Source organism: Equus quagga, chromosome 6 (assembly GCF_021613505.1).
Source record: "Equus quagga isolate Etosha38 chromosome 6, UCLA_HA_Equagga_1.0, whole genome shotgun sequence".
Classification (NCBI taxonomy): domain Eukaryota; kingdom Metazoa; phylum Chordata; class Mammalia; order Perissodactyla; family Equidae; genus Equus; species Equus quagga.
In genome coordinates, this window is record NC_060272.1 from 62,799,555 (window position 1) to 62,814,001 (window position 14,447).

At 38.1% G+C, this 14,447-nt stretch overlaps 1 protein-coding gene across 2 annotated transcripts in view; it reads left to right on the forward strand.

Moving 5' to 3' along the window:
• Positions 1–14,447, forward strand: part of WDFY2 (WD repeat and FYVE domain containing 2) — a 211,019-nt gene that overhangs the window by 105,497 nt on the left and 91,075 nt on the right. For both annotated transcript variants that reach the window (XM_046664042.1, XM_046664041.1), the window contains exon 3: positions 9,913–9,986. In XM_046664042.1, coding sequence (XP_046519998.1) covers positions 9,913–9,986 — 74 coding nt within the window. The remainder of the gene's footprint in view (positions 1–9,912; positions 9,987–14,447) is intronic.

The following is a 14,447-nucleotide window of genomic DNA, read 5'->3' on the forward strand; positions in this document are numbered from 1 at the left end:
AAAAAATTGTCTTGTGGCATTATAGGCAACATGCTGATCTATTTACTCGTGCTTGTATGAACACATGTAAAGCCTCATGCATATATAGTGTTGATTTGTAAATACATGGATATAAGTACACATTCGGGTCAATGAAACGTTTACTGTGCACCTAGTATGTATAGGCCGTTGAGCTGGGTGCCAGAATTTGCAGATGAACAAGGCGCATAAGTCAAGATGATTTCCATAATCTTTCATTGTTGGATTGCGCCACCACCATGGAGAGGTAAAAAACAAAAGGCTATGTTCTTCATATTTGGTCAGAAATTGGCTTTTATGGTCTTAGGAATCATGCATTCAAATGATATGGCAACTGCTCTCTGAGCAAGAATTTAAGTTTTGTTTAACTTGAGAACAGCAGAGTCTTATTGCATGAGGAAATAAGCTACATTTTCGGTCAGTTAGATAACCTGAAATAGATTTGAGTTTCCGAGGAGCTGTTTTGCAGTACTTTCTATTGAAAGGTGTTTTGTTAAGAGTTTACTTGGTATTATCCTTAAATAACTGTTATGTGGTTTTAGTTACAAAATAAGTGAAAAGGTACAGTATATCTGGAGGCTATAATATGGACACCTCAAGGCAGATATGACCGTATTGTGTGTTTATAGTGGTGTATAATAAGTAGTATTCCAAATCTAGAAAAAGCAAAGAAAATATACAAGTAATATATGGCTTGTTTATTTTGTCCATTAAATACTTTTTAATATAGTAATTGTCATGTTCTGGGTAGGATAGTAATTTTCTGTAACATTGAAAAGAATTTAAAGTTTAGTGGAGGTTAAGTGAGTGGGAGGCATTAGATGAGAAAGAATGAATAGTGAAGGCTAAGTTTGAAGGCTGGGAGTGAGCCTGAAAGGAAGAGTGTGATAAGGCTGTGCGAGCTTGGGGGAGTGGCAGACAAGAGATGAGAAGCTGACACATCATGATCAGAAACACAGCCGCTGCTTTGGGGGGTGTCCTTATACCCTGTCTTTTCTGAGAAAGCTCCCACTTCCCTTCTAGGAGGGAGCCTGGAGAAACCAGACTTGCCTGGTTAAGGCTGTTTGCCTCTGAGCCAGTCTGATTTTCCCAGGAATGTAGAATTTGGAGTAGGAAATGCTCAGCTGGTCCCTTGAATTGGGAACATGTAAACCCTACAGCTGGGAGGCATTTGAGTGCGTAAAGCAACAGTGAAAGCGGATCTGCTTAAAAGAAGTGTGAATCAGGGAGGAAGGACCACTTGGCTCCAGAGGGAAAGAAGTCTGAGCAAATGATTCCTGAACATTTTCCTCCTCTTCCTTCTGACACCCAGAAGCCTGGCTCTGCTCCTGCCTTTGAGTTCAAGAGATACCCCCCTTACTGGATATGCCCATCGGTGCTGAAGTTCACTCTGGTGGGTTTCTGTTACTGATGGCTGCAAGTGTCTAACTCAGCCTAGCCCGAAGTGTACACCTCCTGATTCCTCTCTGTTCAGTTTCTCCTGGATCTCTGTATCTTTAAAGAGAAAGAACTGAGCCACGTCCCTATTGGTGCCACTGTGGTGTTGAGCTGAAAATAGTCTGGGAAAAGTGAGGGCAAGTAAAGAGGAAAAGCAGAAAGAAATATTCATCCTGTTTTCTTTAATTTCCTTCAACAACTCAACAAATTTTAAATGTTTCTTCTGTATCAAACACTGTGCAATGTACTAAGGATATACTGGTTAAATACGGGAGGTGATTTCTGTCTTCATGTTGTGTACAGCCTGGTGGGGAAGACAGACCTAAAATAAGTACCACCCATGATGCATGGGGAGTGTGAGAACATGAGAAATAGGCGTAATGGGAACATGGTCACAGAGGCTCCCAGAGGAAGGTCCATTTAAAACCCCTGCTGTCTATAGAAAATTTGCGGTGGCTGGTAACTTGTTTTTTAGTTCCCTATTAAGCTGGTTTTTATGGATGAGTGAGAAATAAGAGCATTTTCTTATCAAATATTCTTTTAAAAAATTAATTCCCTCTTGACCTATCTCACGTAGTGGCTGCTTATTGCCTGTGACAAGATCAAGTTACAACCTCTGCAACTGGGACCTGCCTGAGCTTGGAAACCAGAGAGGGGCCTTTCTGAGAGTACAGAGTTGAGGTTTCAGTTGTAGCCATAAATGTGATTATTTGTTCCAGGCTTCTAACTGATACTATTTCAACCACCACATTTGCATTACATTACAGAGAAAAAAAAAACATGAAAAGCACAGGCATTCCTATTTTCATGGTTGAGTTATTTTAGATTTATTTTACCAACTAGGTTTGCCATTCCTGGGATCAGACAAAGGAATGGAGCAGAGAGCTCAAGCAGGAGCCAGGGTGGCAGGTGTTTGAGATTTTTCTTACTCTATTAAAGTATTGGGTATCGTGTCTAGGCCTTTATTGCCAGCTTTTCTCTGTGAGTATGGAGAATAGGTAAAACAACATGGCTGCCAAAGATGTAGTGAATCCGAGGCTAAGAGGGCCGGAGCCTCAGGACTGAGGGTGTGTTGGACAATTGGAAAACCTCTGTGGGTTCTCTTGTTGCCAAGACAGGCAGGTGGAGTTTACTTTGGCTCTAAGTGTTTATGAATTTGTCCTTAAAGCAAAACAGGAGACAGTTTTTTAGAGATAATTACAAGTAAAAGGTGCACCTAACATAGTAATAAAATGACCTGTTTTGTCCTATTTCCAGCTCTCTGCCTTGGCCTTGTGGGATGGCATTTGCCCAGTCTGAAGTTGTGATTGGGTGCCTCAGTTTTCACACGTGTGGCCACTTTACTATTTGCTTTGCTAACTTTTAAAGTATAGCAACTCTAGTTCTCAATGAAAAACATAATTTTAGACGGTCTGCTTCCCAGTTTTTATCAAAAGCCTGGTTGAGAGAAAGGCTATTTATGGAGGGCAGCATGAAGGATGTGCGGTCCAGTTATTCATCTGTATTCTGAGTTTTCCCACTTTGTGTTAGCCCTCTGCAGAAATGACTTCGGTCGTTGTGCTCTCAGCTCATACTGATGTGTACATATAGGAAATGCCTTATGGCTGGCTTTGAAGTAATTGTCTACCATAATGCTCAGTGCCCCTTGGAAGAAGCACTAAGGGGGAATAGTTTTTAGATCTGAGGGCTAGAAACCGTTGGCTTTCTCTAAGGCAGAACTTCCCAACCTTTGTGCTACAGCATACTAACATGATCCAAATGGATTACAGGCCCTGGGAACTGATCCCCTTACCTGGTCAGGGGACCCAGTCATCTGGGCCCTAGCAATCTCTTCCATTTACTCTAGCGACTGTTCAAATCTAATTTTCTGTATTTATCTTGAAGTGAAAAAGGTTGGGAGAATAGCTCTAAAGACCTAGGACTTTGTCCTTATGGATAATATGAAATATGGTACCTATTACATTTCCCAGCAGATCTTTATTCTCATTTTCTTTCTGTTCTTATGTATATTTTCCTTAGTCATGACTTTTTGCTTATTTCTATTGTTCAGTTTTATTGTATCTGCTTTTTAAGCCATTTCAAATTCTTTGTGAAATGAGGTAGAGAATGCATTAAATGAAGTCTCTTAGTTAAGACAAATAGAGCGATGAAATTTGAACATAATCGTACTCTTTACCTTAAATTCACCCAAAAATATGCATTGTTTAAGATTGGAGTTCTCAAAATTATAGGTTAGAACCTGTGCCTGGGTGGGAAACTGGAATTCAGTTTTCATTTTTGCTGCCAATTTGCTGAGTCTCTTCGGGCAAGTCCTTTACGTTTTCCCTGCTCTGAAGCCTGACAGATAAACTCTTCATTTTCTTTGACCTCAAATTTGCAGAAATGGGGCCCAGCCCCATGGCCGAGTGGTTAAGTTCCCGCGCTCTGCTTCGGTGGCCCAGGGTTTCGCTGGTTCGAATCCTGGGCGCAGACATGGCACTCCTCGTCAAGCCATGCTGAGGCAGTGTCCCACATGCCACAGCTAGAAGGACCCACAGCTAAAAATACACAACTATGTACCCGGAGGGCTTTGGGAGAAAAAGGAAAAATAAAATCTTTAAAACAAAACAGAATAAGAACCAGAACTTCAGCATCCACACTCTTAAAAAAAAAAAATTTGGAGAAATGTTTTTGTTATGAGATACATTAAGTAAGTATTTGTAAAATACTCTCAGGTTCTTGGTGTTTAGCAATATATGCTGTCATTGCTGGTCTTAACTCATAGGGAGTAGGAAAGATTGGCTAGTTTCTGAGGTTGTGGCTGGATTGGTTTCCTTGTTTTCATTTTTGGGGACTGTCATCTTACCGCAACAGATAACTTGATATTGAGGATTTAGAAAATTAAAATGATTGATATGTTCATATGCTTTATATGTGGGATGGAAATGAGTTATTTTGTATGTAATTGCAAGTGTTAATTTTCCCATTGTTGAGGTCAAAGGAGACCTTTCAGTAGTTTAGGACTGCGGATGGAGCTGGTTCGTGGCTGTCTCACCTCTTCTCCTGGGTTTATTGGAGTTCAGGGGAAAATTCATGTGAATAGATTAGTGATAGATGTTTAAAAATAATGAATTTGGCAGTTCTGTTTTCATAAGGCAGTGATTGTTTTGGTGACTTTTAGACGACATGTTTAACTCAGTTGAGAAAGTTTCTTGGCAGCCTGGGGGATATGTGTATAAGTGGGAAATGCTTATCTTACTGTTTTAATTTATACCTTATTTCAAATAACTCCTTGTTGCTAGTTGTGAAGTGTGTTGCTCCTTTGTTGGTTTCTTTTTGGTATTGATTATACTATGGAACCACTGTAAAAACAACTCATTGTTTTTACTCTTTACATTTTCAAAAATAGTAACGTAATCTGATCTTTTGCTTCTGTATTTACTAGTAAGAAAAGGTACCAAAGAAACTTCTGATTTTTAACAGAAATGAAGGAAAACAGATGATCTAAACTAAAGATAACAGATACTAATTAATCTGAGTAATTACAGCATTTGCTTAGCATACTCTTGTTTGATTTTCATATGACAGGGATTTTAAAATGTATTATACTTAGATCTTAAACTTGTAGTTGTAACTTAAAGGTTGTCTGGGAGCAAAAATGACTACTCCTAATTCATTGTAGTTTTGTTGATGAAGTAAAAAAAAAAATGATTAGTAGAATGCATTAAATAAATGAAAAATGCTTTTTAATGTTAGGCAATTAAAGTCCTAAATATAAGTGTTCTTAATAAAGTAAAGCATGGGTTAAAGATTGTAAACCTAATAAATATTATCTTGTGACAAATAGGGCTGAATAAAATAGTGTCCATGAAGTAAATGAATTAAATCTTTGCTTTGTGGTGGTGGGGTGCTCCTTGAAGTCTCTGTTCAAGGCCCTCTTCATGGGGTCCTACGTTTAACTTCACCAGGATGCCTTTAACACCTGGAGTTTGGTTCATGGAAATACTATTGTTTATTTAGTTTTAAAGTTCCCACCAGAACATCTTATGAAGATTAGTGTCTCCTGCCAAATAATGCCTTTATCATTGTAAAGCAGTCAGTGTGATTGAAATCCACAGCTTAACCTTCAGTGAAACTGGTGTTTATTTGAGCAAAGTTTAACCATTCAGCAAAGAACAGAAAATAAACTAGTCATAAAATGAAAGAGTTATAGATGTAGATAATAGAAACAAGGAAACTTTCCCCAAAATAGAAGTATTTTGAGAATGCCTCCTCTCATCTACATTTTTTTAAAAAGCAAGAGCAATATTTTTTTTAAGAATACCTATGGGATAAAAGTGTTAGAAATACGAGTAGCCAGTTTCCTTCTAATCCACTTAATTATTGACTCTGTTGAGGTTGGTCTCTTGAGTTCCCTTTGTTTGGGGCTCATCTCTCTTGAACTTTTCCCCCTTCAAATTATATGGCCATTAATATAATCACTCAGACTGGGGCTTCTCTTTATTTTAGTTTTTCCTAAACTTTAAGGTGAGTGCTTGCCTGAAACTACAAAGATTTCATTTAAAACAAAAACAAAAACCTCAGTGGTATGAAAGTGTTTAATTTTAAAAATAAAATTTTGACAGGCCATCAAGGTCTAAAGTCCTGATACTAACGTAAGAGAATATTATTTCCCATTACCCATAGACCAGCACAAATTTCTTTTCTGAGTTGTGCCTTTCATTATCTTGCTTCCTAAAATTTTGCCAAATATACTTCTTTTGACTGTCATGAGTCTGAGACAGAAAAGGGAGATGGAAAATTTTAATCAGATAGTATGGAAAATGAACTTTTTTACTATTTTATTGAGAAACTGTGGTCAGGTTTTTTTCAGGTTTTAATGAAAATGTTGGGAAGAAAAAATAGAAAGCTGGGATATAACATCAACAAGACCATTTACAAGGTCTTGAATTTCATTTATTGGGTTTGTGTAGGAGCCATCTCAAGCAAACTATGCATAATGTAATAATGTGGGAGGCCTTGGCAAATGGGGGCTCACCCCACAAAGCTTACTTGGTGTGGTTATCCTTTCTCATGGGAAAGAGTTAAAGGTGAAGGGAATAAATATATCTTTAGGTTTTGTATCTTGCTGTATTTATTACATCTAGAGATCAGGGATGCAGTTTTGATAGAGGAAGCCAGTCGAGGGGAGCTGTGTTGTAATTTTATAGTTCTGGTCAGCCACTTCACGCAGCCTTTCGAGAAGGCAGTTTTAAGGTGGAAGAATAGAATGGTCTCTCAACCACTTCATCTCTAACCTGAACTTTCAGCCGTCAGAGAGACCAATATTTCTTTATTGACTTGTGAATTATTAGTTTTACAGCATTTAAAGCTGAATTCTTACTTGTGAAACATCACGTTTTTGCAACCCAGCTACACATATTTCTCTTAAATCATGTTTTGTTTGTTTCCTCCTTTATTCTTCCTGCCAAAGGATTCCTTTTACCATTTGGCCAGAATTACTATTAACTTACTGTCTTATTATCCTTCCCCAACAGTTTTGCCACTTTGATATTTCCTTGCATGGATAGGAGCCCATTTTGTATGGGCCATGGCACTATGCTTTCAGAGGTTGCTTTTTTGTTAATTTCTGGTGAGTTAAGGTTAGAAGAATCTCTGTGTCAATCTGTCTACTTCCCCCGAACCTCAAAAGGAAAGACATTTACTGTAACAACAAAGATGGTCATTAATATTCTTGTCAATTCACTCCCTGCCTCCTTGGCCCCGCAGGGCCTATGGGTAACCAACCCAGGGCCTATTCCTATGAGAGTGTCACAGTTGGGAACAGGTTTGAGGAACATCATAAGGCTCACCTACTAGAAGTCTTCCCCCTCCTCCTGGTTTGCTTAGGGTTTTACCATAATGCCTCTTTGAAGAGCTAATTATGCTCTCTAGCTCTGGCATTCCGCTGTCTAGAACCATCTTAGGTTCAACCATAGTGGTTCTAGAACAAGAGAATTTCTGGTCCTTTGTAGGAAAGGTCTTTTCCTTTTGAATTCTGGTGGTGATTCTTACTATCAACATAAAGTGATTTGAAATAAGGAGGTGACACTGGGGACAAGTGTTATAGTTCCTATATATAGTTGGTGTCACAATCTATAAATTCATTAATGGCAGCTGTAATACTTTATATATCATTGTATCACATGCCTGGAACATAGTAAGCATTCTAAGTTTTCACTGAAAGAATAATAGGAAATTTAGTAAATGAGAGAAAAAGTGAGGAATAAAGAAATAGCGATGTGGGGCCAGCCTGGTGGCACAGTGGTTAAGTTTGCACGTTCTACTTTGGCAGCCCGGGGTTCGCCGGTTCGGATCCTGGGTATGCACATGGCACCACTTGTCAAGCCATGCTGTGGCAGGCGTCCCACATATAAAGTAGAGGAAGATGGGCACAGATGTTAGCTCAGGGCCAGTCTTCCTCAGCAAAAAAAAGAGAATTGGCAGCAGATGTTAGCTCAAGGCTAATCTTCCTAAAAAAAAAAAAAAAAAGAAGAGAAATAGCAATGTAGATTTAAGGGTAACCTGTGCAATATTGTAAAAAATGTCTTTTAAATCACATTCAAAGATCAGTGGATTTTCTAACTATTACATAACCAGATATGAAGTTTGGAGGGAATCACACAGAAAATACTTTTAATATGGTCAGGAGGCAGCTAAGTGATAAGGGTATTCTTGACTAGTCTCTAGCCTTTTGTGCTGCACTCGAGTTTTCATATGCTCAGACTTTTATCTTAAATCATTAGCTATTTAAACTTTTTAACAAGAATAGCAAAATAATGAGTAAAGACAATGTTATAGAAATGATCTTGTTACTTGAACACAAGAACTGTTTAGTTTTTCCATATATATTTTTATGTGTGTATTTACTTTATGTGGTTGTAATCACAATGTATTTTTTCTTTTGCTTTTTTCAGCTCACATGATAATTTTCTATGAAATCATTAGATTTTAATTCTGCACACATGTTAAGGGATTATGAGACCTGGCATCTTAGCATCTGTGTAGAAATTGTGTCAGCATAGTGTAGACCAAGGGCGAGTAAGACTGACTTTCTTAGGGCAGTGCATTAGATGTCATTTGACTGCTTTTTTCATCAGTGTACTTATGGCAATCTAGCTTACTTTTGTGGCCAAACCAAGAGAAGATATTCTGGCATACTGGTGGAAGTTTTGGGGGAAAATTGTTTTTCATATGAGTCCATTTTCTGAACATATCATGATTGAATGTTAGAAAAAAGGAAATACTTTATGCAGTTCAGAAGGTCTTTTTTTGTTGTTGTTCAGGGCCCTTTTATAGAAAATGAAAAAATGTTACTAAATGATGTGTTTATGCAATGATTCTGTTTGTAGAACTTGAAGTTCTTTGATAGTTTAAAGATAATCTAAGTTGGTTGTTTGAAAATAGGACTGTATTTGAATTATGTCTTTGAACCTTCTCCAACTTTTTTTTCCTGTGTGACCTTGGGTAAGACATCTAATCATAACTGAAAAGTAAGAATAAAAATACTTGATACTGATTGTGATTATGATGGTGGGTAGTTCATGATTGACAGGGCTACTGTGAAGCTGGGGCAGAAATTTAAAAATTGTGTTGGCCTCTGTAGAAAGACTATTTCAGCATAGGGTAAATTGTCAAAAGGCCCCTATCCTTACAAGCAATCATAGAGAAGGCAGGGACCCGGAAGGTGACTGTTTAGCAAGCACTTCTTGGCCACAGGTGGCTTCCAAGCATGCTAAATTTACTCAGTCACAGGTGAACTCAGGCTCAGGTTCTTGCAGACAGGGAGGCCCCGTCCAGGACTGGGTGAACTGACTCACCTGATTTCTTTCCAGTAGAGCCTGGCCCTGTGTCAAGTTGGTTCTCTTCAGATTGAGACAAATCCTCAGTCTTTTTTCATTCAACAGCCTCCAGCATATCTCTTGAATGCTGAGAATACAAGACTTCTCACAGTCTACATGCCCCAAATCAATTCTGAATCAAAAAACAGATTTCTATACTAGTGTGTGTATGTGTACGTGGGAAGGGAGGAGGGGGTAGTAAGATCTTTTGTTTCCCTAGTTCGGAAAGGATAGATCATTTCTACTAAAGATGGAGTTTGAGTGGAAGAGATTGGTGATGAATGGATTACACAGCACAAAATATTGTTAATCTAGTCAGGCAAATTTAGGCTTGATATTGACAGAACAGCTGAGACCAAGTCCGTTGGAACTTGTCCAGTTTGAGAATATCTTATTTGTTATATTCATTAAAAGGATAACTGAAGAACTAGGGGTTGGTTATAAAATTACTGTTTTTATTTTTTGGTGAGTGGGAGTTAAATGCACTGTTTTGCAGGAAATAGTGGGAAAAAAATAGTCACACACTTTTAGTTAGTCACTCCTGAATCGATGAGAATCATCGTTTTGTTAATTTCATCAACATGTTCATTTCTTTCAGCTCCATGTTCATGCATGTCTTTTAACCCGGAAACAAGAAGACTGTCCATAGGTCTAGACAATGGTACAATCTCAGTAAGTACACATAAATAAGATTTCCAGTTGAAATACTTCCCTTCCTGTGGAGTATGTGTATATGTATTGTGATAAGAATTATGTATTAGTTTTTTTCAAATTAACAAATTAATTTCCTTGCTAGTAAAGTGGAAACTGCAGTCCAGCAAATTATGGTGAGGTGTAGGGAGAGCTGTCATAAGTCTCAACTTAAATGCTGACAAGATTCAGCTTGACTTACCAGGTAACCCAGTGGCTAGAATAGGGGCATTATGAGGTCAATGAGTGAACTGCATGATTCTGTGCATTAGTGAGAGCAAGCTGTGAGTCTAGCAGCTTTGATCAGATGGCTAATCATGATGTCATATGCTTCCCCACACAAGTGACAGACACAAGGGAAATGTCTTCGTTTAGACCTGCATGTCTCATCTTGTCTTTGATACTCGGTGTTCTCCTCCTCCCCCTCTCTCTTCTCCTCCTCGTTGTCTTCTTAACTCCCTCTGGTATGAATAGAATTCTGTAAATGTGTATGAATTTTAAAGAGAGCACAGAATCTAGATTTAGTCTGTAGGGTAGATCCAGATAAATATTAGACCCTTTGATTATAGATCTTGAGGGAACTGAAGTGATTAGAGATTGGAATTTCAGTTTTTACTACTTACTTAATGATCTTTTTACATATTTATTTTCAACTGGTATACTAACTAGTAACAAGACTGATCTGGCAAATTCTCCATTTTGGTAAATTCTCCGGTATTGCCTTTGTCCCAGGCAAGAGAGACCCTGTTTTGGGAGCTGTGAATTAGAGAACTCTGCTCTGGCCATACTTCTCCACAGGATGAAGGATCTGAGGGTCAACGGGTGGGCCTCGCCTAAGCCCTCGCTTTGCCCACTTCCATGCTCTGGAATTTCCTGCCCCCAAACAGCTTAGAGCCTGCTTCCGTGGCCTGCATGGGCCTTTTCCCTGAGTCTGTCTTGAGGAGGATAAAACCTGTCAGTGTACCCTTAGGCCTGAGGGGTGGCTAAGGTGCAGTGGTTTGAGGTGCGCAAGGCCTCTCAAGGTGTCAATCATCAATGGGCGAATAGGATGAGAAGGGTATGGGCTGGCCCTCCCATGTCACCACACTATGGTGTGGAACTTCAAGGAGTCTAAGCATTCTAAATTGATACCTGTTCCTCCAGGTGGTTGAAGGTATATTTGTCAAGACTGGAGAAAGAGACCCTATTTTATTTAATAGTTTAACTTGATATATAACTTTTAAATATTTAGACATGTGGAATGTGGGTCTCCATTTGTAGTCTTCTCCTAACCCCTGCAAATGTTAGAAGTTGGCCTGAAATTTTCCATTTGATCTTTAATCAAAACATTTGGTGACCTTTATGGAAATTTTAACAATATTGTTAAATATAGTCATACATCACTTAATGTGGATACATTCTGAGAAATGCATTGTTAGATGATTTCATCATTGTGTGAACATCATGGAGTACTTACACAAATCTAGATGGTATAGCCTACTACACGCCTATGCTACATGGTACCAATCTTATGGGACTACTGTTGTATATGTGGTCATTGACCGAATCATTGTTATATGGCGCATGACGGTATAAATCAGCCTGTTGACAAATATTTATGGAGTTTCTATAATATCCAATGCATTCGGTAAGTCTGTAAACTCTTTTCCTTAGGAGGACGAAAGAGAGGTTTATGATATAGATCTTTGTCTACTTTAAGGAAAGCTGTTTTAAGAAAGGGGTGTGTGGGGGGGATAAATTTATTTTTGAAAAATAAAGGGAAATAATTGGATTGTTCAGTGAACTGAAGTCTTCGTTACAAAGGAAATCTGAAAAGATGAGCTGAGATCCATATATTACCCAATAGTTCATGGAAAAGTATGTATAATACTCCCTGTTCATGGACAGACTTATGTGTATATAAAATATGGGTGATTCTTTGCATTTCTGAAATCAACGTAGGTGGTTAATAGATGCTGATAAATTTGACTTTGAAGACAAGAAAGGTGAGCAAAGTAAGTTGTGAAGAGTTTTGGCTATTTATTGTATATAAGAGGAGAAACTATCTTAGCCGTTATTTCTCTAGTAAATGAAACTGCCAGAGAACCAGAACATAAATCAGGGGCTGGACTGAGATACTGCTCTACGTGTGTCATTACAGTGTGGAGATGTCAAACCTTACCTTACCTTGATCTTCTAAAAAAGATTAAGGACCTGGCTTGTATGAAATAATTTCCTTAAAAGTTCCTCTTTTTTTGTTGCTGAAGAAAACGAATTGTGTCCCCTACCTATTCTTATCTGAAGAATTATAAAGAGCTCTGAGTTAGGGAACATGCATTGGGAGAACAGCATGTTTAAGGTTCAGAATTCTCATCGATCACTACAATAACAGGCTCTTTACTGAGAATACTTTAAAGTCTCAGCTGTTTAATAGTTTACTTTCTGGACGTGAGAAATCCTATTCAGAGACTATACATTCTCTGTTCCCTGAATATAGCAAATAAATTTTAAAAAGAAATACGTGTTAACTTATTTAAAACAAAGAAAGGATGAAATCAGAAAGTATATCCTTATTTTACTTTATTTTACTGAATAAAAAAGATTTAAGAGGCAGTTACCCTTATGTAACTGAGTAGTGAATTAGAGATGAAGCAGAGATAACAAATATAGACCATTCTTTCAACAGTTTGGCCTAAGGGAAGGAAAGAAAGGGTGAGCACTGAAACAAGATGTAATAGTAGACAAGCGGCAAGAGGGCTGAGAACAATTTGGAGAATTTAGCTATGGGAAAAATGGGGAAAGTTTTTTTTTATTTGAGTTCATAATAGTTTACATCATTGTGCAATTTCAGTTGTACATTATTTCTTGTCTGTCACCACGTAAGTGCTCCCCTTCACCCCCTGTGCCCACCCCTCAGCCTGCTTCCCTGGGTGACCACTGAACTGTTTTCTTTGTCCATGTGTTTGTTTGTATTCCACATATGAGAGAAATCGTCTGGTGTTTGTCTTTCTCAGTCTGGTTTATTTCACTTAGCATAATTCCCTCCAGGTCCATCCATGTTGTTGCAAATGGGATGATTTTTATCTTTTTTTATGGCTGAGTAGTATTCCATTGTGTGTGTGTGTGTGTGTGTATATATATATATACACCACATCTTCTTTATCCATTCATCAGTTGATGGGCACTTGGATTGTTTTCATGTCTTGGCTCTTGTGAATAGTGCTACAATGAACCTAGGGGTGCATATATTACTTTGGATTGTTGATTTCAAGTTGTTTGGGTAGATACCCAGTAGTGGGATAGTTGGGTCATATGGTAGTTCTATTTTTAGTCTTTTGAGGAATCTCCATATTGTTTTCCCTAGTGGCTGCACCAGTTTGCATTCCTACCAGGAGTGTATGTGGGTTCAAGAATGGGGAAACTTTTGAGATAGAGGGAAAGACAAGAGTTTTAAGATGTAAGAGAGGAATGGCGTTTTATTTTTCACATGAAGTAGCAAGTTAGATCATCTACTGAGAGGAGCTAAAATGGGATGAAGGTATATTTTCATGTCTATACCTTTTGTTCTTTCTCGTCTTATACCTCAGAACCCCCTTCTACCATCTTGGTCTACAAAGTCCCAAATATCTTTCGAGCCTCTTTCCAATGTTCTCTGTCTCCTCACACACACCTTTTTTTTAAGCAGATGGTTCTTGAGCCCTACCAATTGAAATAAATCACACACAGTACTCAGTAGGTTAGCTGTATTGTATTGACTACTTTTGTTTTGTAAAAAGTTTTTCAGTGTGTCTCCTCCATTAAAGAGTTGAGTGTTTAGGACTTGGCCAGTCTTTTTTTTTCATCTCCTCTCCCAGCAGATCTTAGTGTGGTTCCTTGTACAAATTAGAGACTTACTGAATAATTTCTTAAATAAGTTGTTGACTAAAGTACAAACTATTATTATTTAATATAGCTGGTTGTAATAAGTACCTGCTTAAATTCTGAGATAATTTATTTGTGTAATTCTGTTGCTATTCAAAATGTTTTTCACAATGGCGTTAGCCTTCTACAGGGGAAAAAGTTGTGCCAATAGTTTAATTCATTCGAGTTTTCAGAAGTGTGTTCTGTTTTAATATTTAAAGAAGTCAGTCAGATTGTGCTAACTGCTATTCATGCTTAAGTAGGAATTTAAAATTTTCTATCACGGTGCCTCATGTATTCTAGACAACCAACAAATATTTAAATATCAACTACGTGCAAAAGATTATGCTCAGTTCTAACATGTGGCTCCTGGTTTCAAAGAGCTTATCATTCATTTGGGGAAAAATGAAAAATGAAGTTATGAAATAAGTAACACAAAGTAAAAAAAAAATAACAGCAAAAGGAGCAGGACACCAAGGATTGTGATACTGGCACGGCAGTGAGGTCAGAGGAAAGTGGCAGAGATTGGTCTGGTCAGCTCCATGGAGACTGGATATGGGCTGG